Source organism: Carassius auratus, chromosome 9 (assembly GCF_003368295.1).
Source record: "Carassius auratus strain Wakin chromosome 9, ASM336829v1, whole genome shotgun sequence".
Taxonomy (NCBI): domain Eukaryota; kingdom Metazoa; phylum Chordata; class Actinopteri; order Cypriniformes; family Cyprinidae; genus Carassius; species Carassius auratus.
The window spans coordinates 5961808-5986721 of NC_039251.1; the positions used below are offsets into that span (position 1 = coordinate 5961808).

Below are 24914 nucleotides of genomic sequence, written 5' to 3' on the forward strand. Positions count from 1 at the left end.
AGTACAGCAGTGGTAATGTGTGTAAATAGAGTATTAGCAATGTAAGCGCCGTTAGCAGCATTAACGCTGCTGATGCTAACGGGCTATAAGCTAATAGAGGACCCAGGAGATCAAAAAAAAACTAGTGATAACGAGGCGCTCTGATTGTTTTTGTTGTGAAATACGATAGAGCAGTGGTTTTCAACCTGTGGTCCGCGGCCCCCTAGTGTTAGTAGTTGCGGTGGTATTGCAGGTGGGCCGCCAATTATTTTCTGTTCATTTCCAGTCCATTCTAGGGCTGTGCGATTAAAAGAAATCGTCATAAAATCATGATTTGAGAATGCACGGTTTCTAAATCGCTTTATAGCATGATTTTCCATGGCCCTGACCTCCCGTAGTATACTATCCGATCCAATCAGAATGCATTACGCCTAGCGCGAGAACAGAACAGACTGGGCATATGCCTAACTCCAGGTTCACACACTGTCTGTAATGTGCCTTTTTTCCGAGCCCATGTTAACGGATCAGAGCGTTCACACTGCACGCGGTAAAAGGCTTGTATAAAAACGTGCAAAAATAATTATTATCTAACACATGAGCATAGAGAGAATTGTGAGTGCACAGGACGCAGTTTAAGTGAGAGGAGACACGTTTTAAGTGTTCACTCTCTCACCGTTTATCTGAGCAGTGGCAAAATCCCACAGAATCTGCCATGTAACATTGAACAGATATTGGCAGAAATATAAAGAACTGAAAGACCAGGGATTGAGGGACCTTCCTCGTGTAGGATACTACAGTCCTCACCAGGTCTTCACCAGGGAGCAGGAGGAGTCTTTGTCATAAGCCAGAGAAGAAAATGAGAAGAAAATGGCAGGGCCTGATTGGTTTGGCTTGTTTATGAAGCGGAACCCCAGACTTTCAGTGATTTTTTTTTTTTTTTTTTTTTTTTTTTTTATTGTCACCATTGTGACTGGTAAAGAATGCATTTCATTTGTTCATTCTCTGGAGTGGGGATAAACATACGTCTGTTAATTTGCTCAAACACACACACACCGCCCCCCCCCCCCCCCCCCCACACACACACACACAAACACACGTTTTGTGAAAAGTGGTGACATCCCATAGGCGTAATGGTTTTTGTACTTTACAAACTGTATATATTATCGCCCTACACCAACCCTACTCCTAACCCTAACCCTCACAGGAAACTTTGTGCATTTTTACTTTCTCAAAAAATATAAGCGTTTTGAAAAATGGGGACATGGGTTATGTCCTCATAAGTCACCCTCTCCTTGTAATACCTGTGTCATACCCATGTCATGATACAGAGTTGTGTCCTGATATGACACAAAAACAAGAGCACATACACACTCTCACACACACACACACACACACACAAACACACATGAATGTGCACATACAGACATGCACACACAAAAAGGGAAACATGCACAAAAACACACAATATGCTCATACACTCCCCATATTCACACATATTTATTGTTGCAGCCATTCATTTAAAATAAAACTGTTTTTGTGGCATATCACTTGAAGTACCCTTAGTTTTTGTATATTTTGTCTACCTGTTACAACTTACCCCAGTATGTGTTACAACCTACCCCAGTAGTGGGGTAGGTTGTAACAAAGGACCACCTTGTATTTGTCATCATCTCACAAAGTCTGTGATATAGTTGAATAAATTTAAATTGTTGCCATTTGTAGTATAAACATGTGGGTAATTTGCCTAGAAGTTTTAGACGTGTAGCCAAAAGAAAAAGGTAATTTTAGGCGCTGAAGAAAAAAGTGTTACAACCATCCCTGGTTTCCCCTAACTGTTTCCGTCCGTGCCGTTTCCTTCAAAGAGTGTATTTAAAAGGAAACCGCAGTGTGGATTCTTAGTCTTTCATTTCAGAAATTCTGTGAAGGCACGAGAGAAGTTTTGAAATCCTACGACACGAGGTAAAACACGACTGCTCTTCTTCTATTGTAGTCATTGCATTTGAGTTATTCTGTTTCAGAGTTTTATTCCTAGGCTATATGTGTATTTCTTTAATTTTATAACTGAAACGTAGGGAAACCCCGTCATGCCTTTCTTGAAGGATCATCATTCACATCTGCTCACAACATTTTAGTGTGAAATATTTCATTTTTGATCACACGTGTACTTGCTTGCCAACTGATACACCTTGCTTTCACTCGTACTGAAAACGGGAAGTATGAGTTGTGTTTATGTTTCGTATTCCAATCTGTCAAGAGGGATGAAGTCTGTGGGTGCGTTTTGTTTGACATTCTTGGATAGCGTATCACGAAAATGAATTATCGTTTTTCATGTCTTTTCCAGGAAAGCGCTTTAAACTTGCCAGACATTCAGACATTCATCAAAACCCGACATGATGGCGATTTCTTTTTCTTTTCGATGGGTTTTACTCTCAGCTCTTTGGATTGCAGGTAAGAGTTAATTTCCACATCGCTTTGTCTATTTCTTTGTTGGCGACATGAAGAAATAATTTGCATTCTGTTGTGGCACGTTTATTGTGGTCGCTCTGTTAGCGTTCAGACAACGGGAAAGAATGAATAAAGGTGTTGCTTTTTCAAAAGTGAACACTGCACATAAATAGTTTTTTATCACTGATCGTTGAGTTAATATATGTATCACACTGAACGAACGCTTGATTGTTTTCCTTGGCTGCCACTTACAGAATGTAGTCTTCCTAAATGTTCAACAAAACCAAATGAAATGCATTGACTCAGACTGATGTTAAAATAGACTTGCAAAGATTACCCAGAAGATGTGGAGGTTTCGTTTGCAGTTGCTTCACTATACAATGACCTCGGTAGCGAGTTCTCAGCTGCGGTCATGGAACTTTGCAAAAACCACACAACTCAACGAACAACACTGCTTAAAATAAAGTCACCCCACACAGCAAAAACTTATTGAAAAGACGTCAAAAGAAGTCGTTTGCAGACGTCCAAACAACGCTAAAATTTAGTTGAAAAGTTCAAGGTGAAAAGACGTCTTTTCAAGCCTAATTACAACCGTGAATTCATTGATTATATTTATTTTTCATATTCAGAATTAGTCAAAATAAGACAATTCACAAGAGTATATTGACACATTTATTGACACATTAAATACTTTTTTTCATGTAAAAAATAAAATACACTTTCTTGATCGCATCTTAAGCCTGCATTTGATTAAACAGACCGTTAAAACAGCAATATTGTGAAATATACCTACAGAAATAATTGTTTTCAATGTGGATGCATTGTAAAATGTAATTTATCCCTTTAAACTGAATTTTAAACATCATTACTCCAGTCTTCAGTCAGTACATGATCTTCAGAAAACATTGTAATATACTGATTTGCTGCTCAAGAAACATTTCTGATTATTATCAATGTTTAAAACAGTTGTGCTGCCCAATATTTTGTGGAAACCATTAAATGTATCAGTAGTTTTTTAATAGAACTTGCAAAAGAGCAGTTCAATTCAATTCAAGTTTATTTGTATAGCACTTTTTACAATACAAATCGTTACAAAGCAACTTTACAGAAAATTAAGTTTCTACAATATTTAGTAGTAGCTTATAAGTGGTGACTGTCAATTTGTGCGCATATGACAGGATTTTTCAGAAAAATTAATACAAGACGTAGTCAGCCAAACGATGAACATTATTAACATCAATTATTATATGATGCAGTCACACTTGTAGCAATATTTGTTAGTTCTGTTTGTTGATTCAGGGTCAGCATCATCTCTTCTCAGGTGTTCAAATTGTAATCTACAAGATTCTGTGTACTGTTTTTTGGTCCAATAATTAATATCTCTATCTTATCCAAATTTAATAGGAGACAATAATTGGTCATCCAATATTTTACATTTTTAACACACTCTGTTAGCTTACATAATTTAGAAGTTGAATCTGGTCTCGTTGAGATATTTAGCGTAGTATCATCAGCATAACAGTGGAAGCTTATTCCATATTTTCTAATAATATTACCAAGGGGCAACATGTATATTGAAAATAGAAGGGGACCTAGAACGGATCCTTGTGGCTCTCAATATTTTACTGGTGATAAATGAGATGGGTCGCCATTTAAATAAACAAAGTGGTAGCGATCGGACAGGTAGGATCTAAACCATCTTAGAGCCTGCCCTTCAATACCTGTGTAGTTTTGTAATCAATCTATGAGTATGTCATGATCTATGGTGTTGAATGCAGCACTAAGATCAAGTAAAAATAGCAATGAGATGCAGCCTTGATCTGACGCAAGAAGCAGGTCATTTGTAATTTTAACAAGTGCAGTTTCTGTGCTATGGTGTTCTCCTGAGGAAAGAGTGCATTGTTCTGATTCTTCGGGGATCTTTACTCAACTTGACCGAGTACTCACCTTTAGTGTTCATCTAGAAACTAAACCAGTTTCTCTCTTTATGGTGAAATTCTTCATACAGATCATTTTTTTGCAGTAAGGAGCTCAATTGAGCAGACACAACTTTTTCTAAAATTTTAGACATAAATGGAAGATTTGAAATATGCCTATAATTTGCCAGTTCATTGGGATCTAGTTTTGGTTTCTTAATAAGAGGCTTGATAACCGCCAGCTTGAATGGTTTTGGGACGTGAACTAAAGATAACGACGAGTTAATGATATTGAGAAGCGGTTCTTCGGCTGTAGGTAACACCTCTTTCAGTAATTTAGTAGGTACAGGATCTAATAAACATGTTGCTGGTTTAGATACAGTGATAAGTTTATTTAGCTCTTCCTGTCCTATATTTGTAAAGCACTGCAGTTTATCTTTGGGTGCGATTGATGAAACTGAAGTGTTAGATGTTGTAGAATCTACATTCGCTATTGTATTTCTAATGTTATCTATTTTTTCAGTGAAGAAATTCATAAAGTCATTACTATTAAAGGTTGATGGAATATTTGTTTTGGTTATTTTCTATGAGTTTGTGTATATGCTCTGCCCTAGCAGTTTTTAGAGCCTGTCTATAGCTGGACATACAGTTTTTCCATGCAGTTCTAAAAACTTCCAAGTTAGTTTTTCTCCATTTGCATTAAAGACAACGAGTTTCTTTCTTGAGAGAGTGAGTATTACTGTTATACCATGGCACAGTACGTTTTTCTCTAACGTTTTTCAATTTGATGGGGGCAACAGCTTCTAATGTATTAGAGAAAATAGTGCCCATGTTGCCAGTTATTTTGTCTAGTTCATGTGTATTTTGGGGTACAAATAGCAGTTGAGATAGCAGGTTATTTGCGAATCTGTCTTTGGTGGCTGGAACAAAAGTTCTGCCCAGACGGTAACGCTAAGACATATAGTTAATATCAGTGATACGCAGCATGCACGATACAAGGAAATGGTCAGTAACATCATCACTTTGAGGTACAATATCTATAGCAGTAAGGTCAATTTCATGCGATATAATTAAATCTAGTGTATGATTTAAATGATGAGTGGGCACGGTGACATTTTGCTTAACATTAAACTCCAAAAGAGTTTATTAGGTCAGTAAATGCAATGTCTTAATGCATCATTTGAATTATCAACGTGAATATTAAAATCTCACATGATTAGCACCTTATCAACTGTAATTAGAAGGTCTGAGAGGAAATCTGCAATTCTGTGTACGGCCCTGGTGGTCTATACACAGTAGCCAGAGCAAGAGATACATTAGATTTCTTTTGCATATGTGACAGTGTAACATTAAGCAGAAGTATTTCGAATGAGTTACTGTAAACCTGTATCCTGTTTTCTGGGTAACACTGAGAATATCACTATATATTGTTGCAACACCTCCGCCACGACCAGTCTGACGGGGCTCATGCTTATAACAGTAGTTTGGTGGAGTAGACTCATTTAGACTAAAATAATCATTTGGTTTAAGCCAGGTTTCAGTCAAAGTATATCAAAACTATTATATGTGTTATCATTTTATTTACAATAACTGCTTTGGGTGTGAGTGATCTAATATTTATGAGCCCAAACATTAAAAATAGTTTTTGTTCATTTACTTTACATGTTTCTGGTTTAATAACGATAAGATTTTTTCTAGATCCTGCATTACATTTTATATTTTGACCTCACTATTCGGGGAACAGACACAGTCTTAATAGATTGTACAGCGCAAGTACTTTTATCATTTAAGCGGGTGGAACAAAAGTCATCATAATAGTTATTTGAGAATTTTCTTACTAGTCACATGGAGCGAAGTGTCCTGGAGATGTTGTCAGAGAGCAGCTCCGCTCCGACTCTGCTGGGGTGGGACTGTTAACAGAACGCTGTATACTTACCCCGGACTTGTGAGCGTTCCAGCGCAGAGCTCTGCTCTCTCAGCTGGGCCTGCCTCACCTCCAGGTCACGAATCTGCTTCTTCACAGCTTCGAGCTCGAGCTGCATTCTGCAATCAAAGGTAGACATTCATCTGCCATTAAAGCAAGTAACAGTGAGTACAGCAGTGGTAATGTGTGTGAATAGAGTATTAGCAATGTAAGCGCCGTTAGCAGCATTAACGCTGCTGATGCTAACGGGCTATAAGCTAATAGAGGACCCAGGAGATCAAAAAAAAACTAGTGATAACGAGGCGCTCTGATTGTTTTGTTGTGAAATACGATAGAGCAGTGGTTTTCAACCTGTGGTCCGCGGCCCCCTAGTGTTAGTAGTCGCGGTGGTATTGCAGGTGGGCCCCCAATTATTTTCTGTTCATTTCCAGTCCATTCTAGGGCTGTGCGATTAAAAGAAATAGTCATAAAATCATGATTTGAGCATGCACGGTTTCTAAACGTTTTTCCCTGGCCCTGACCTCCCGTAGTATACTATCCAATCCAATCAGAATGCATTACGCCTAGCACGAGAACAGAACAGACTGGGCATATGCCTAACTCCAGGTTCACACACTGTCTGTAATGCACCTTTTTTCAGAGCCCATGTTAATGGATCAGAGCATTCACACTGCACGCGGTAAAAGGCTAGATATAAAAACGTGTGAAAATAATTAATATCTAACACATGAGCATAGAGAGAATTGTGAGTGCACAGGACGGAGTTTAAGTGAGAGGAGACACGTTTTAAGTGTTCACTCTCTCACCGTTTATCCGAGCAAGCACATATGGTTTTGTGACAGAGCAAATGAAATCTGCGCGCAAACAGAGAGAATCGCACTCGTGCATTATTTTAATGTGCTTTCGCGTTATATTTATGCGCTCTCACTGCTGACCGCATACACAAACTGTATACACACTGCAAACACCTGAGGCACCGCTACAATTAATGAGGTCTATGAACAATGCATGGCAAAAAAAGAAAAAAAAAGTAACTGTACAACGGGATTTCTTTTTTTTTTTTTTTTTGGTATAAGTCTATACATTTTGTTACATCTTTACTATAGTGATAATTTTGACTTATGTCTGTTCTAGAGACGTTACAACTTTTTGATAAAGCTGTAATTGGTTTTATTTTGGAAATATGTTTCAAATAATCCTGAATGCATTTATGAAAGCATATCGGTGTGTGTCACAATCGCAAAATAGATCAAAGAAATCCCAATAGTTTTTTTTTTTTTTTTGTCCATATCGCACAGCCCTAGTTCATTCAATAAATACAGTTAACATTCTAGCTTCTGAGTACTAAGTTATTATCCCAACAATAGCGGGGTCAGTTAATTATTTTGAAGTGGGCGGCGCAAACATATGTATGTGGTTGTGTGGGCAGCGAGTTGAAAAAGGTTGGGAACCACTGCGATAGAGGATATATTCACACATTATAGAAACAGAAACGATGGTGTATAAAATTTATTTTTAAGATAAAAATAGTCGATAAAAAGAATGTAATGACGGAGCTCAAATGCAGTACAGACGCCAACAACAAACAGAGTGCACTCAGTATTTATTTCAATTTTTTTTTTTATCAATTTTAAAAATCTTTACTGTAACTTATGAAATAAATCCATCTTTTTTGTATAAGCATAATTTTTCAAGACAATAAATCTTGGAAACAGTGACCAATTATAACCACATTAGAACAACCAAACATGTAAATTCTGTCATTAATTACTTACCTTCATGTTGCTCCAAACCCATAAGACCCTTTTGTGCAGAACATAAATGAAGATATTTTTTAAAAGATGCCTTGTGTACGCAAAAAAACAAAAACAACAATTTATTCAGAAATTATGTATCCCCAACGGATTTTTACAAAAGTACCATGATATGGCCATCTCTCACGCCAAAACAACACTGATGATTCATGGTGCTCTCGTGAATGTTATTTTATTAAAAAATCATTTCTCAGATTTCATTAAAAAGTTCTACATTTTTGCTTCAGAGATTAATAAAAGTCTGGCTTGGAACAACATGAAGGTGATTGATGAATGTTTGGTTTAACTAACACATTAGGTGAATGGGTTCTTTCAGGAGCACCAGTAGATCTCTGCCTGATCTCTGAACAACTTCTTCTCCTTCTTCCATCCCAATCCTGGATTAATGAGCCACGTCAGATATTTCCACTTTGAATGCTTTAGCCTTGCTGTTTTTCTTTTCTCCAGCATCTAAAATGAGAAAGAAAACAATAAATAAAATGTAAATGTAAAAAAAATGTACTAATACAAAAACAATGGTTGTCCAAAATGTATAGAATGCACTTGAGTTTTCCCTACTGTTAGGGCATTTCCACCTCGGGGCATTAAAGAGTGGGAGCTGACTTACAAGATAAGTACAATTTTCTAGAATTTTCAGTTTTTTGTCACTTCCTGTACAGAGCTAAAGACTATAACCAAGTGGTCACATTGTGCAACCATTTTTTCTGTTGGTGCGACTAAATTTTGTGAGCAGTCACACTGGTGTGACCACTACGTTAACCGACCTCATAAGTGTTACTATTTCTGTTGCATATGAGAAACATCAAACAGCAACTGAAACAAAACCTAGTCAGCTATGCTACTTATTTGAGTTGTGCAGTGTGGACCGTTTATTGGCTTGGATCAGCTCAGTGCAAATAAACTTCTCCGAGCTCACAGCAGGTTTACTCAGGAAGCAGTGCTGATTTCGCAACACTGTTACTGCACAGTGCTGGTTAAGGTTGCCATCAGCTCTACTGAGAAGCAGTTCTGACTCATGGCAATCTATTCTTGCCTTAGTTTTTGGAGTCACAAATTGTGGGCTTCTGCTTGTCTGTCCACTCACCTTTTGAGGACTGACCACAGGTTCTCTCTGGGATTGAGATCCGGGGAGTTGCCCGGCCATGGATCCAAAATTTCAAAATCCAAAATCCAATATGTTTGCAAAAATAATAACTGCGTCTAAAATCATGCTACCATTTACTTTACTTTCAATGCCGTTTTTATACATTTCAGAAGCTACAAAAGTCAAGAGTTTGCTAAATAGTCGATCAGCGAATAAAGTAGTTTGAGGATATCCGTAAGAACCAGACCTCATTTGCCCCAATTGAAAGCATATTTACTTTCTCTGAATCGTTCCCTATTGCCTACATTGTGCACCAAGTACCATTCACCGTGCAGGAAATACTACACTGTGAGCAAGTGACCAATCTCAGCTGGCACTTCAGTGTGTATTTATAGTTTAGTGGGCAGGTGCTTTAGATTCTAGAGAGCATTTGATTAGTCAGAAGATCTGATGAGAAGATGAAGTACGATGTGACGTCAAAAAATCGTTGATTATTTTTGGCGGAAGTGACGAACTGCAAGCTTTGAAAGTTATATCTTCTAAATCCGAATTATGTCACGCATACTAGGGATGGGTACCGAAACCGGTATTAAAATGGCCCCGGGGCTAAATTATGAAAGACCGAAGTATCAGTAAGATCTGACGCTATCGATACTGCTTTCGGGACTGGAGGGGAAAAAATGTATATACTATGTATTTTTACTTAATAATGTTATCGTGCACATTTTATCTTACCAAACATTTCTAAGGTGCGATCATAATAAGACGTTTGTCAGTGAGATCTGCGAGATCTCTCATGCGCGCCGCGGAGGTTGTCGGTCAGTCACACACACAGACCACATGAACGAGCACGGCGCACATACACGCATAAGGGGCCGCTCACATATTGCATCTTTTGCTCGCTCAAGTTCGTTATTTCAAATGTAGGCACACGGTATGCGCGCTCATAATGGAAGCGACGCGGTCGCGACTCTCACGTGGTGTGACAAGCTCGTTTATTCCAGGTTAAAAACATCTCAACTTTTCAGAATGCTGGAAGCGCACCACAGGTCATGTAACTTCCTCACCTTTTCCGTAACAACGTTGAAAGCTCAGCCAAGATAAAGGAACAGCTGATAGCTGTATGTGGATTTTTAAATTAATTTAGTTGCAGAGCTACTGCAAGCAGTTTTTAGTGCGGCAAATCTATTTATCTATTGCTAAAATTTCCACGTCTTCATGGAGAGAGCAGGTCATCGTTGCTTAGCAACGGCAGACTCCTCAGGAGCGCAAGTGCCCAAAGGCTTTAGGGGAAAAAATCAGAAAGCGGCGTGCCTAGCATTTTCCACGCATTTTTAGACGCGATATGTTTTTGCATGTAAGGGCGGAAACACAAGCAATCTGTCAAAGCATCTTTCAAAAGTGCATTATGTGCAGACAGAGAAATGCAAAGTTTTCGACTACCTAAAACAAGACCAAGTAACACAACACAATGTACCAATAAGAATACCGTTAAAGTACCGGACCGTTGAGCAGTATCGGTAAGAGTAGTAATACCGTTAAAACCTTAACGATACCCATCCTTAATTCATACTGGCTTATACAGTAGACTAACATATAGCTAACATATTAACCTACCCACATATAACATAACATATTGCTCTTACCCTGATTTATATATATTTTTTAAATTACAAGTTGTTGTCACTAAACGGTGAATTTAATGACAAGCCGTAAAATGTGGTTCATGCTTTAAAACAGTAATTAGTCCCATACTAGCTAAATGTATTTAATTTTTTCCTCTTCAAGGGAGTGAGACGCAATACACAGAGCTCAAGAATTATACCACCAGTGCTGGTCTCGCATTTAAGCTTGAGTGCAGTGAAACACAGAATGTGAGCTGGAGCCGTTTCCCTAATCAGAGGCTGGAAGGCATCAGTGGAATAAACATTCAGGGAGGCGCGCTATGGTTTCTACCTGCTGACCTCTCCCACAGCGGATCCTACTCCTGTCTCACCAGGTATGATGCAATTCACAAAGTTGTTTAGTTTTGTCCCAATAAGGTCCAATTAGAATGTTGAAAATGCTCACTTGGTCGTTCAAAATAGAATGTAATTATTTTAACACTCTCTTTGCATTAAAGTCCTCCTCTTGTTTCTATCTTGACATTGATGAATGAACACTGAATAGTCGGCATTGATGTTTTAAGCTGTTGTATGAAGGTAAAATGATGTCATAAAGATTTGCATGCGCAGGGTAATATTTGTGGAAGTGTACATTAATTTTTTTTTCTTGCACTTGAATCACAATTTACACCTTAACAAAGATTCTCTTGCACATGCAAATTTAATTTATGCTTACATTCTTATGTACACTTTAGCCTTTTAAATATTATGTAGGATAGACACTGAGTGGTTGAACTAGGTATTGCAGTCATAATTAAAAATATCAGAGAGGGGTTTTTTTCACCTGGCCCCTCCTTCTCAGACTTGATGCTCAAGCAGGTTGCCAGATTGATGACACAAACAGGAATGAGTGCACTTGATAAATGAAATTAAATACACTGTGTTTTCCACCTACTGGCAACCCGAAACAGAAATGGGTAAACTAGCAGTGGGCAGGTTTCACAAACCAAAACAGAGACCAACACTCCAGCCTGGAACGCACATTTACAAAAGAGAACAATTGACTGTAACATTGTTTTTCAGATAAACAATTATGTTAACTTGCATGCATGCAACTAGCATGTTTCTTAAATATCTGCAAACGTATAGTATTTTTATGCTTTAGTAGAGTCAAAATCCTACATACAGCACCTTTAAGTTCAGATGGTTAAACCATCAAACAATCTGTTCAGAATAAGCCGTTTAAGCAGTTTTGTTTTCACTAGGATGGAAGTTCTGAAACATTTCAGTATTGTACCATGATGCTTTATTTCTAAAGGAAATTTGATTACTGAAATCTTACTGAAAAACTTGTTGGATACTTGTTGTGAAAAATCCTCGGATCAAATTATACAAAATGAGGTATAGAGCATAAAGATGCAAACACAAATTAAAAACGGTAACACTTTCCTTTATATATAATGCACTATAAAAGTATTTTTAATGCATTTATTTTGCATTGTAGTTATAATACATTGCATGATCTCATTGCTATTTGTAACCACAGTTATAATAATACTTATCTGTTAATTATTGCACTTTCAGAAAATATAATGCATTAAAACATGTAACAAGAACATATTTTAATGAATTACATCTTTGGTTACAATTATTTATCAAAATATATAATGTATTACAACATACATAAATGCATTATATATAAATGCTTCAAACTCACTATTATGAAAAGCACCTTTGCATTGTATGTTTTCTGTTCAGTATACCCTCATTGCCATTCTTTCATCCCACCTGTTGTTCTATATGGCAGAAATGGCGATGAAACCTGGACAACAATATTTAATGTCTCCGTTGAAAATAAAACATGCCCCAGGTTTAACAGAAAAGATGAAATAACGAGAACAAAGGAAATCACTTGTTTGCTTTCTCACATCTTTGAGATAGACCCTCAAGCTCAAGTGACCTGGAGAAATGTAAGACACAATCATAAACGGATCTGAACTCAATCACTACTGCATAGGACCAACATGTTTATGAAAAGTAGCTGAAAATGTCCTCACCCTCAGGCCATCCAAGATGTAGATGAGCTTGTTTCTTCATCAGATTTGGAAAAATGTAGCATCACATCACTTGTTCATCATTGGATCCTTTTCAATGAATGGGTGCCATCAGAATTAGAGTCAGAACAGCTGATAAAACCATCACAATAATTCACAGCGCTCCAGTCCATCAGTTAACATCTTGAGAAGCCAAAAGCTGAATGTTTTTAAGAAACAAATCCATGATCCATCATTAAGACGTCTTTAACTTCAAATAATTGTTTCTGTTTAAAACATGAGTCCTCTAACCACAATAATGCTTCCTTCAAATGAAAAAGTCATCTGGTCTGAATCAGGAGAGAAATCTGCACAGATCAAGCACTGTTTACAAGCCTAAACAGCTCTAAACAAATGTGGCTGGATTTTGATGTGAGAGACAACAGGATATGACTTTGTTTTACTGGAGGAAGCGTTATTATGGATTATGGACTTATACTTTAGCTGGAAGCAACAGTTTAAGGTTAAAAACAAAATGATGGATTTATTTCTTTTGTCTTCGCAAGACATAACTGATGGGCTGGAGTGGATTATTTGGGGATTATTGTGATGTTTTTATCAGCTGTTTGGACTCATTTTCAAAAAACATCTAAAGACTCATCTTTTTCGCCAGCACTTAACCAACTAATACTAGCACTTACCTCTTCTTTTCTTGTTTTTCATATTCTTTAAAAAAAAATAAAAAATACAACACCTGGCTATGTGTTCTGTACTAGACTAACTGATATTTGTCATGGCACTTGTATACTGTTGTTGTTCCATTGTTGACCTGACTGCTTCTATTGTTCTAATTTGTAAGTCGCTTTGGATGAAAGCGTCTGTTAAATGATTAAATGTAAATGTCATTCTGACGGCACCCATTCACTGCAGAGCATCCATTGATGAGACACTGATGCAATGCTACACTTCTTCAAATATGACTAAATCACATCTTGGATGCAAATGTACGTGCATTTTCAGCAAGTTTTCACTTTTGGATGAAATCTTCCTTTAATGCTTCTCCTGTGGTTAACGTTACTTTTTTACAAATAGCAAACAAAAAAGACACCAAAACATTGCTAAAGTCATCAGTATGTCAAGCTTAGTTGGTTTGGGAGCTCTTTACAAACATACAATTATAACTTAGAGCACTTTCACTTTCCCATTTAAACATAAGCACTGCTAAATCCATGCATGTCTGTACATGTAGAGTACATTGTAATTGTTTTGACTGCTAAATGGTTTGTTTTTCTCTCTCTTTAGAACTGCCACCCACTCAGTGTGACAAACAGTAAGGTTTTACCGATAAACAGATCCAAAGACATGATTGGACTCTATACATGCTTTGTGAACTTTACTTTTGGAGGACAGCATTACTCTGCTGCCCAGACTACAAAAATCTTCAGCCAATCTAAGGATTATGGTAAATTACTATTTGAAATCTAAAATGATTCTAGAGGCTCTGTTTCAAATCCTATAGTGAGTTGCATGCCTATTAGCTTAGTCTACTATTATAATACACTCTTGAGGGAACATAAAGTATGTCCAGTACCGAAAGGTTCAAGATAAAAGGTGTCTTTCTGCCTTATTTAGCCATAATGGTTCACACACACACACATTTTATTTCAGTTAGTTGCTTTTCTTCTTTACATTCAGTTTAAATTGATGATTTAAAATAAGTAAAACTATATATAATAATATATATATATAATATATATATACTGTTTAGACAAATAAAAATAACAACAAAAAAAGACTAAACCAGACCACAGTTTTATTAAAACTTTAACTGAAATTAAAATTAAAATACAAATATATAAACTATTTAAAAATTCTAATAAAAACTATAACAGTATCTCAGTTAAACCAAAATACCCTGCTTAGAATCCATTGAGAAAAACATCTAGTCAACTACATTTGATGATAAATAATAATAAATGCTTTATTAATATTTACTTCGGACCAAGAGATGGAAGCATAGAGCTGAAGTGAAAATGTTCAGACTGAGAGAGTTTCTGTATGATGCAATAAATGTGTTTCGTTAACAGTGGTGACAAAGCCTGAAATCATCTACCCAAAAGAAGAAACAAAAAAAGTAACACTTGGTGAGTGATAATGATGATGATATTGTAATTTGTGTCATTTAATCCCTTCTAATGATGTTTGTGTGCATTCAATTCTTAATTCATTTATATGTGTTTTAAAAGAATAGTTAACCAAAGATGGAAACAGTTTGCTCCCCCTCAGGCCAAGATAAGGATGAGATTGTTTCTTCATCAGATTTGGAGAAATGTAGCATTGCATCAGTGTCTCATCAATGGATGCTCTGCAGTGAATGGGTGCCGTCAGAATGAGAGTCTGATAAAAACATCACAATAATCCACAGCACTCCAGTCCATCAGTTAATCTCTTGAAAAGACAAAAACTGTGTTTGTTAAAAAGTTTTTAACTGTTGCTTCAGTCAAAGATACGAGTCCATAATCTATAGTAATGCTTCCTTCAGTGAAAAAGTCCTCTGGTCTGAAACAGGAGAGAAATCTGCACAATTCTGGCATCATTTACAAGCCAAAATAGTTATATATAAATGTGTGTGTGTCTGGATTGTGATGAGAGAGAAACCATGATTTGGACTTTTTCACTGAAGGAAGCATTATTATGGATTATGGGATTATAAAATGTATCACTGGGCTGAAAGCAAAAGTATGAAGTTAAAAACGTCTTAAATCTGATGAAGAAACAAACTACATCTTGGATGACCTGAGGGGAGTACATTTGCATATTCGGGGGAAGCCCTAAATTCGACAAATGAATTGGAATTTCAGTTCTGATCAAGCCTGATGTAAATGAGCATGTGCAGTATGTGTGTGAAGAGCACAGTAACGTTCATGTCATCAGGGGTGGATTTAATTATTTGGGGGCTCCAGGCAAAATATAGGAATCAGGCCCTCAGTTGCTCACAGTTACCTAGATCAGCCTTGAGGCTCCTTTTTTGTTGTGATGCTTGCTGCTGCACAATGGTGCCCAACATTTGTGTCCACATTTTTTTTTTTCATGTAAATGTTATAATTGCTTTCTTTCATGCTGTCAACCACCAAAAAAGCAATCGACCAGTTTTCACCAAAAAGCAGTTTTCACAAAATCAAAAGAAAATATAAAATGATAAACATCACAATTGAGACACAGAAGAGATAAGTTGGACGTATAAATTATGAAATTAATTTAAAACATGGGGTTATGTTGGTGGATTTTCATATTGTTGACATGGAAAGTCAGAAATAGTGTTTCAAAGCAAAGCCGTTCATAAATGCTTTTTTATCCGATAAAATAAAAATGTCAACAACTTTTCTGAAGACAGCTGGTTCCCTTTATTCATTCATTCATGTAAAAAAAAAATAATTCTAAGCTTTAAAATACACTTATTTTAGTTATTTTAACGACAAATTTAAATGAAAATGAAAAAATATTAAATGTATATTATACATTTACACACCTAAGAATTATATCAACCAAACAAGAATCCGCGTATGCATACTCTAATTGGGTCCTTAATAAGTAAGCTACATTTAATACAGCTTCAGATACATGATGTTTTCATTTCCTATAAGCAGGGTACACGAGAAGTGTGTTCAACTTAGACACACAGACAGCTGTCGTGGTGATAAACACTGTAAAAAGCAACCCTGTATGTGTCAGTGCTTAATGCGCATCTCGTATATGAAAAACATTTTAGGGGGCTCTTGGTATTTGTGGGCCCACAGCAATTGCCTACCTTTGCCTAATGGGTAAGTCCACCTCTGTGTGTTATTACAGGTGAAAGTTACACTCTGAACTGCAAAGCTCTTATTGGGAAGAACGACAATAGAGAAACTGTTATTTACTGGTATACTGACTTAAAAAATCTCAAACTGGACTACAACAGAAGTATGTAAGTACATATGCCATAGACTCCTTATGCATACAAACTGTACATCTATCCACATTAGCTGTTTCAATAATTAATCGAATAGTCTACCATGACGCTTTAAGCTTGATGTCGACTAGTCGCTATAGAGGTCCTATAGAGGGCGCAACAGGATAAGAAATCTTTGAAGGACTTACACATTTACGCTCCGTTTCCATCATTTAAAATGACAAATAATTCATACTCTGAAAGCACTCCACAATTTAGAATGAGTAGAAATCTGTGAGAAATATAACAAACAAAAATATAACAAAGACAAAAGATATGATAAAAATGAGCTGTTATAGGAGCAATAGCCATGTGGGTAACGCTCTTTCATATGCCATAGCTGTGTTTTTATATGAAAATAAGTTGAAAATACTCTTAACTGAAAAACCTTTAGTGCTTTTCTATAGTATTAAGCATCAAATTTCAACTGTACATCATAATGGTTTCTTCTTTAAATTATATATAAATTATAAAAAAGTAAAAATATGAATGGTATTATAACGTTATTCTAAAACTTAAATTAAAATAATGGGGGAAACCCTTAAAATAACCTGTAGAAAGAAAAAACACATCTTAAGCACACAAAATAACATAAGTCGATTATGAATGATAAATTGTCGCTTTGAAAAATTATGTAATTGTGGCATCCATAATTGTAATCGCAATTAGAAATTCAATTAATTGTACAACCCTTATATATATATATATATATATTTTTTTTTAGGGCTGTCAAAAATAGCGCGTTAACGACGTTAATTAGTTGTTTGTTGTTAATTACGTCAAATTTTTAACGCATTTCACGCATGCGCAGTGTGATAAATTATTCAGGTCAGGAAAGTCTCGTCGATCTCTGAATTCTCATGATAGTAAAAAACAGCGGCGAGCGCCGCACCGAAAACATCAAACAAGCTTAAGGTTTTACCCCAGTTACTGTCAAATACATTCATGCCAAGCTCGATAAACAGAGACGACTTTGGTAGTTGATACGCTGGAGCTTCTTCCTGTTATAGCGTCCTGTGTTTCACACCGTGCATGCGCAGAACGCCTACATGCAATGCAGTGAAAATTACAGCTGTTTGGAAAAGCATATGCATTTTAACTTGGTTTTACTGGCACTTGAAGCCTTCAGAACGTGAAAATATCGGTCCTAAAGTATCGTGGCAGAGCAGATGAACACCTCCCAAAAACAAGAGTGCCCAGAGTGCAGAGGGCGCATGTTTGTGTTTCTGAGTTCATTCTTTCGAGTTTCTCTATGCATAACCACAGGTTCACCTAAAACTCTTACAATATCTGTAGTTAAATGGCATGGTTTGATATAGTGCTCAAGTAAATTTGATCTAAGTAAACGTTAAACTTTTGAAATTCAGAAAAAAAGAACCACATATTGATGAATCAATACATGAAAATTATGTATCTGTGTCCTGTTATTTATCTTTTGGTATGCATTTCAGAAAAAAAATGGTTAGGATTCAGGTGTAATTGCAAATAGTGATTAATCCTGATTAATCCACTGAAAATTCTGATTAATTTGATTAAAAATTTTAATCATTTGACAGCCTTAATAAATAAATAAATATATATATATATATATATATATATATATATATATATATATATATATATATATATATATATATATATATATATATATTAGTGCTGTCAATCGATTAAAAAAAATTAACTAATTAATCGCACAATTTTTTAAAATTAATCGCGATTAATCGCGATTAATCGCAATTAAAAGACTGAAACTTTTTGGATATGTAAATGTGAAATGTAAATAATTAATGTAAACTCAAGACAAAGAAACTAATTAAATTCAAAATATGATTGTTTATTGGAATTTTTGTTTAACTTGTAACACAGATTTTCTCATGTAAACAACATACCTGCAATAAACCATCAATATCCTCCAAATTAACTGTTGGCTTGAAAGCCATATTTATTACAGAAATAAAAACACAGGCATGTAAGTACTATTTGAATTTCAAAACAATCAATGCCAATAAAAAACAAAAATGATTTCCATGTTGAATTTTAAGTGGACTGCAAAAAAATTCCAAAGTATAGTCATTGCCAGTGCTTTAAGTGGGCCGGTACGCACCAGTACTCAGTACCGCCACTTCCAAATATAGCTCTTGAGCGTACCGCCACCTCTCTGTGCTCCCAGAACGTGCTTGTAGCATACCGGTTCGCTCATTTGGACATCTGTTTTAATAGAGGTTTTAATCTTTTACCTGCACTGCCGATTTTCAGAGCGCCCTTCACAATGCAAGCTTCCTAATTCATCCCACCCAGGGCAGAAACTACATTACCCATTCACCCTTAACTTATACAAGTGAATAGCGCGTGTGTCGCTTTTCCCACTGTTAAGTGTCAACAACTCAACGTGGCCGGAGAAGGTGTGTGAAACTCGTTGTGAGTTATACTAAAGCAAAATCCTGAGTATTTATATTCTGATAAACATTAAAAACTGTCTGCGGAGGTTCAGTCGTCCTGCAGCCCCCGCTGGCTACTCATTGGCTGCAGCATCTTTTTTCTAAGTGCTAAAAAAGTACCGTAGACGGCAAGGCACAAATTTAGATATTAATTTATCTAATTAATCTATAGCCTATGCACAAAGACAATATGATCTTTTTGTCCCCTTTTTGTTTTAAAGCTTGATGAAGAGAGAGAGTGCAAGTTGCTGCAACTGAGGAGGACAGTGATGCAAGCGTACAGGAGTGATTGACAGTTCGCGGCACTGTGTACAAAAAATACTCCGCTACATAATATTTTCGTTTAAGCTTATTAACGTTAGCGTTACAGAAAGGTCTGATTTACGCACTGTTACAACAGTCATTTTTTTTTTTTTTTTTTTTTAAACAATGACATTTGAGTTCATGATTTTAATGTTGCTGTTTCTTGTGGCAGACTAAATGAAGAGTGATGTTTCTTGTGGCAGACTGAAGAGTAATCCGGCAGAGTTTTATACTAAAACTTTCCGTCTAAAAGTCCTTCCTTGGTCTTATCCTTATTTCTTTGCACGTTGAACACACATAGGCCACAACTGGAAATAAAAAAAACTGCAACCGTGTTAATTGCGTTATTTTTTAACGCGTTAAATATTTCAAATTAATCGAATGCGTTAACGCGCTAATTTTGACAGCACTAATATATATATATATATATATATATATATATATATATATATATATATATATATATATATATATATATATATATTAGTGCTGTCAACTAATTAATCACGATTAATCGCATTCAAAATATTTTAAATATACTGCATATATTTATTATGTATTTATAGATGCACACACAAACATGTATATATCTAAGAATTTTTTTTTAAATATATTTATAAATTAATTAATATTTATATATATTAAATACATGTAAATATTTTCAAATATACGTGCCTGTCTGTATTTATATAGTCATAATTAATATACACAGTATATGCACACATATATAAATAAAAACATATTTTGGATGCGATTAATCATGTTTAATCATTTAACGGCATTAATATATGTATAATATAATATGTATGTATGTATATGAATATATATAGATCGAGATGTTTTTGATGATGTCCAATCACTTTGCTTCTGCATGTCTCTTTTCATCAGTGTGAAAGAGGGGGAGCGGGACTATATGCTGTCTACTCTATACATCCCAGAAGTCACAGAAAAACATTTATACACTAATTTCACCTGTGTCGTTACACACCCAAGAGGTTCAGATTCTGGAAATGTCTTGCTTATTCCTGGTGAGCTCTAGTTCATCTTTTACTCTTGTACATTATTAGTAAAAGTCTCCTCTTTTCTAACCTGCTTTCTGGTCTTCCTCTCTCCAGTGAGTCAGAATGAACGTTATTACTGCATCGGTGTTGGTCTGGTGGTTCTGCTCATATTACTGTGTGCAGTTGCATTTCTCTTTAGAGTCGATCTGGTTCTGGCTTACAGGGCTGTTTGCTCGTCTTCTGCCATAAACAGTGGTATGGTTTTTTATTCTTTTTCTCAGATTCAATTATTTTACTGACTGTTCTCTGTAGAGATGCTTTCAAGTAGATTGACTTAAGTGGCCATGTCAGTGGTTTATTATAATTAATATAACTATTACAACTATATATATATATAGTTGTATTTTTTGCATTGTGTTATTATTTCAATGACAGTTATGGACATTTAAAAAAAATCTCATTATTTTAATGTATTTTAATGATTTTTAATTATAATTGTTTACTTTAATACAGTATTTCTGTTTTAACTCAACCAAAATTAAACCTATTACAAAAAACATACTATATTAATTTGTTACAATTTCAATAAATGTTGAAATTAGGAGAGTTTTAAAAATATTATGATAATTAAATTAACTGAAAAGGACTGAAAAGTCCTTATATAATTCCCAGCTTTAATTAATATGTGTAATTCTTTACAAAATCATCACATTAAAAATGATTAAACAAACCTGCATGAATTGCATGATTTTATGATACAAGTATATATCTGCTATTCACTGTAATCCAACAATGTGATGATTTTGTGAACAAACCAGTTACACATATTTATTAACCCTCTTAGGTTCAAATTAAGTTTTAGTAACAAGTTTTTAGTGCTCCAGATACATAAAATATGTATCTGGAGGAATAAGGTAGATAGTTTTCAACTGTTACAAATCAGCAACGCCTGCCTTGAGAGGGTTATAGCTGGGAAACATTGCCTAAACATTTCCAAGTCAAATTTTACCTTAAAAAAAAACTAAAACTAAAATCATTGCAATCATCTGATCATATAAAATAATTGCACATTTTATTTCTATAATCACTTTTATTTTTTTATTTAATTAAAAATACTTATTGTTATATTTGTATTATTCTGTTTTATTGTTATTTTATGTTTGTAAGTGAGGATTATTCTAATGCTTTATTTAAGATGGCAAGTCGTACGATGCGTATGTGAGTTACCTCCATAGTGATCAACACGGCTCAACTTCTGCAGTGACATTTGCTCTGGATATCCTTCCTGCGGTGCTGGAGGACCATTATGGTTACAATCTCTTTATCAGTGGTCGTGATGGACTTCCTGGGGAAGGTAAACATCCTGTCACATGATCGCACTAACACAGCTCTAATGACACAAAGTAAAACCCTGTTCAAAAAAACAAGGCATGTTTGAATTAAACAACTGAAAATTCTTCATTTTAAAGATTTGAAATTGTTTATTCAGCATTTGATAATGTCTATGCATTTGTATTTCACACCTTTAATATAAACTAATAAACCTAATGTGATGCAAATTTGTCAGTCATGCAAAAATTAAAATGGTCAGGTTTCTGTAATAGGACTACAGTGTAAATAAAACTAACAACTATGCCTTGATAAACTATATATATATTATTCTGACACCTTCAATATTTCTCAAACTATCACAGATTATTCACTATTGTTTAGAAAATGGTAATAAAATATGTTAAACTGTCAAAAAATGTCATCTTAACAATGACTTTGATAGAAAGGTACATAACAAAACATGCTCAGGTCAAAGTGTCAAATAAATTATTTGGTACCAAGTTTTGTAATTGAAATTTTAAATGCAATTCAAATACTTTAAATCTTCAGGCCTAAGTATCCCCTTGACTGTTTATTGAAGCACAATCATACAAAAAAACAAGTGTTTGACATTAATCAACTCTCTTTTTCAGCGGTGCACGAAGTCATTGCTGACACAATTAGCCGATGCAGAAGGCTGATCATTATTCTTACATCACAGAGCTGTGTTTCACCTCAAACCGACACCACCAAGAGCTTTTTACCAGATAAACTCCCTGTATCAGATCATGATGTGCAAATGAATGCACAGAACACTTCCTCTGATAAAATATGGGCCACTTACGCGCCACAGGTGGGTCTCTATGACGCTTTAGTGAAGCAGGGTCTGAAAGTCATCCTGGTGCAGGTGGAGGATGGTGTTGAAGAGGCTCTGCTGCCTGAATCTTTGCGATACATCATCCGCACCAAAGGCATCCTCAGATGGAGGCAGAGCACCAGTCATCGGGGGAACAGAAGCTTCTGGAAACACATGCGCTATCAAATGCCTCCAGCGAAGCGGCAGAAGAGTCCAGAGGTCACGGTGCTTTGAGATCTGTTTGACCACAGAAACAATCTACACAAGTATATAAACTCATTATGAAGTGTGTATGGATAACACCACTCAAGAAACACAACAATGCACACTTACTGTACACTGAAAAAGATACTAAATTAAATGCTAAAAGCTATTTTTTTAACAAATTTTATTTAAATGTAGCTAAAATAAATGGATTGCAACCGCTTAAAAAAATAAATAATTGTAAATTAAATTAATCTCTTTTTCAGCATAGGGGCTGTTCACACAGAATGCGTTTTTCCACTCCCATGTGCCACTTTTCCATTGTTTTCTATGTAAACGCTGTAGACGATTGCATTTTAGACGCTGTGTCAAGTTTCAACTTTTACACACAGCGCTGCTCATGAGTGTCGATTCCAAAACAGGCGACCAATCAGAAGACCCCAGAGGCGGGGCAAGCGCTTCAAGGTTTTGTTTACAGTAGCAAGTAGTAGTTTTATTTAACGAAACATGTTGGAGGAGGAATTCTGCTCTACACTTTTTAAAGTCCCCATGAAATCAAAATTGTTGAAAACTTTTTGGCTTTTAGTCTGAATATGTTAGCCTTGATGTAATCTCTCAGCTAGTGTGCTCCAAAACAATGACAAAACTACAGCATTTAAGCATTCAAACCTTGCAGTGTGTCACTTACGCCAATATGGATCAATGCTTTTGAGGACATTACTCTGTACTTCAGCTTCCCGTCAAAATTTCTGTCCAATCAAATGCTGGAATCTGAAGCATACCACAGCTTATAAATAGACCCTGAAGCAGTGAAGCTGAAATCTGTCACATATTCAAAGATTTCCTGTTTTCTGTACGGTGAATGGGGATAGGGAAGGATTCAGGTATAACTATGCTTTCTGTTGGGGCAGAAAAAGTCTAACAAAATGATAGCACTGAGCGGATCATATGTCCGAGTCGGCTCAGACCATAAAACATATCAAACCCATTTGAATTATACACAGAATGTAATATTTTGTATCAATATGGATGAGATTGTGGCTGTCATACACTGTAGAATTCGGCTTTACCAAGCGCAGTGGCTCTAGCCCAAGCTGTGATATAAATAAAATTGGCTATTTTAAAAGGGGGGCAGGTCTACTTGATATGTCCTGCCCTGTCTTCCTGTTTAACCCTTGAGCATTGTTCAAATTCACTACCCTTTCATACACACAAACACTATAATTTGCTGTTATACTCCATATAACTGCCTATACAAGCCAGAAACAGCCTTTTTTTTTTTTTGCGCAGGCCTATCTAAAGGGTTAACGGTCCCACCTAGTGATCAACTGTAAAAATAACTAATTTGACCTCTTCCCAGAAGGGAAACCCATGCATGAATGCATGATTATATGGTGTTTTCATCCACAAACATAATGAAAGGGTAGTGAATTTGCCCAGAGTGTACCATTGAGTTTTTGAAAAATGTCAAAGCATTTTTTTAAAATATGGGTCAAAACAAGATTTGCCACCAAAAATCATTCCATTAGCTCAAACACAGAGAAAGTTGTGGCCAAAATAAGACTCAACTTTACCCTCTAGTGGACGAAAACGTCCCCAACAACGCATAAGGGTTAAGTTAAAATGAGATCAACACAATGAGTAAAACTGCGTTTTTAGATGCAAAGACGCATTCTGTGTGAACGTCCCTTTAGTTTGTGAGCTTGTGTTGTGCGAGTTTGCATATTTGTGTAGAGGTTTGTTGAGTTTGTGTGAAGAAACTTTTATCTTGTTTTATCTTGTAACTGTGATGAAAAACAGAGTGACAGGTGATGCCAGTTAGCAATAAAAAAATTACTGTATGTAGAAGTTATTTTCAATATAACTATCATTTTATATTTTTTATATTATTTTGTTAATGCAGATGGAATGCGTATATGTTTGGTTTTATACTTTATTATTCTTAATTATTTCTATTTTTTTTACAGAATTATTTAATATATAAAAATATTTAAAGTTCTTACAAGTGGCATTG

General features: G+C 35.6%; 1 protein-coding gene across 1 annotated transcript; it reads left to right on the top strand.

Moving 5' to 3' along the window:
- The first annotated feature begins 1447 nt into the window (after positions 1-1447).
- LOC113108224 (interleukin-1 receptor type 1-like) lies at positions 1448-24396 on the top strand. The gene is made up of 11 exons (XM_026271120.1): positions 1448-1938; positions 2321-2427; positions 10951-11161; positions 12574-12736; positions 14102-14261; positions 14887-14943; positions 16649-16763; positions 20417-20556; positions 20644-20784; positions 21725-21883; positions 22494-24396. Exons 2-11 carry the CDS (start codon positions 2370-2372, stop codon positions 22928-22930), a joined length of 1641 nt encoding a protein of 546 aa, XP_026126905.1. The 5' UTR covers positions 1448-1938; positions 2321-2369; the 3' UTR covers positions 22931-24396.
- Positions 24397-24914: the final 518 nt, after the last annotated feature.

What these genes read in the sequence shown, in the direction of transcription:
- LOC113108224 (XM_026271120.1), top strand. Translation starts at nt 2,370, where the DNA reads ATGATGGCGATTTCTTTTTCTTTTCGATGGGTTTTACTCTCAGCTCTT. An exon ending in TCCTACTCCTGTCTCACCAG is followed by an intron (nt 11,162 to 12,573) that starts GTATGATGCAAT and finishes TCTATATGGCAG; the next exon opens with AAATGGCGATGAAACCTGGA. An exon ending in CTGGACTACAACAGAAGTAT is followed by an intron (nt 16,764 to 20,416) that starts GTAAGTACATAT and finishes TCTTTTCATCAG; the next exon opens with TGTGAAAGAGGGGGAGCGGG.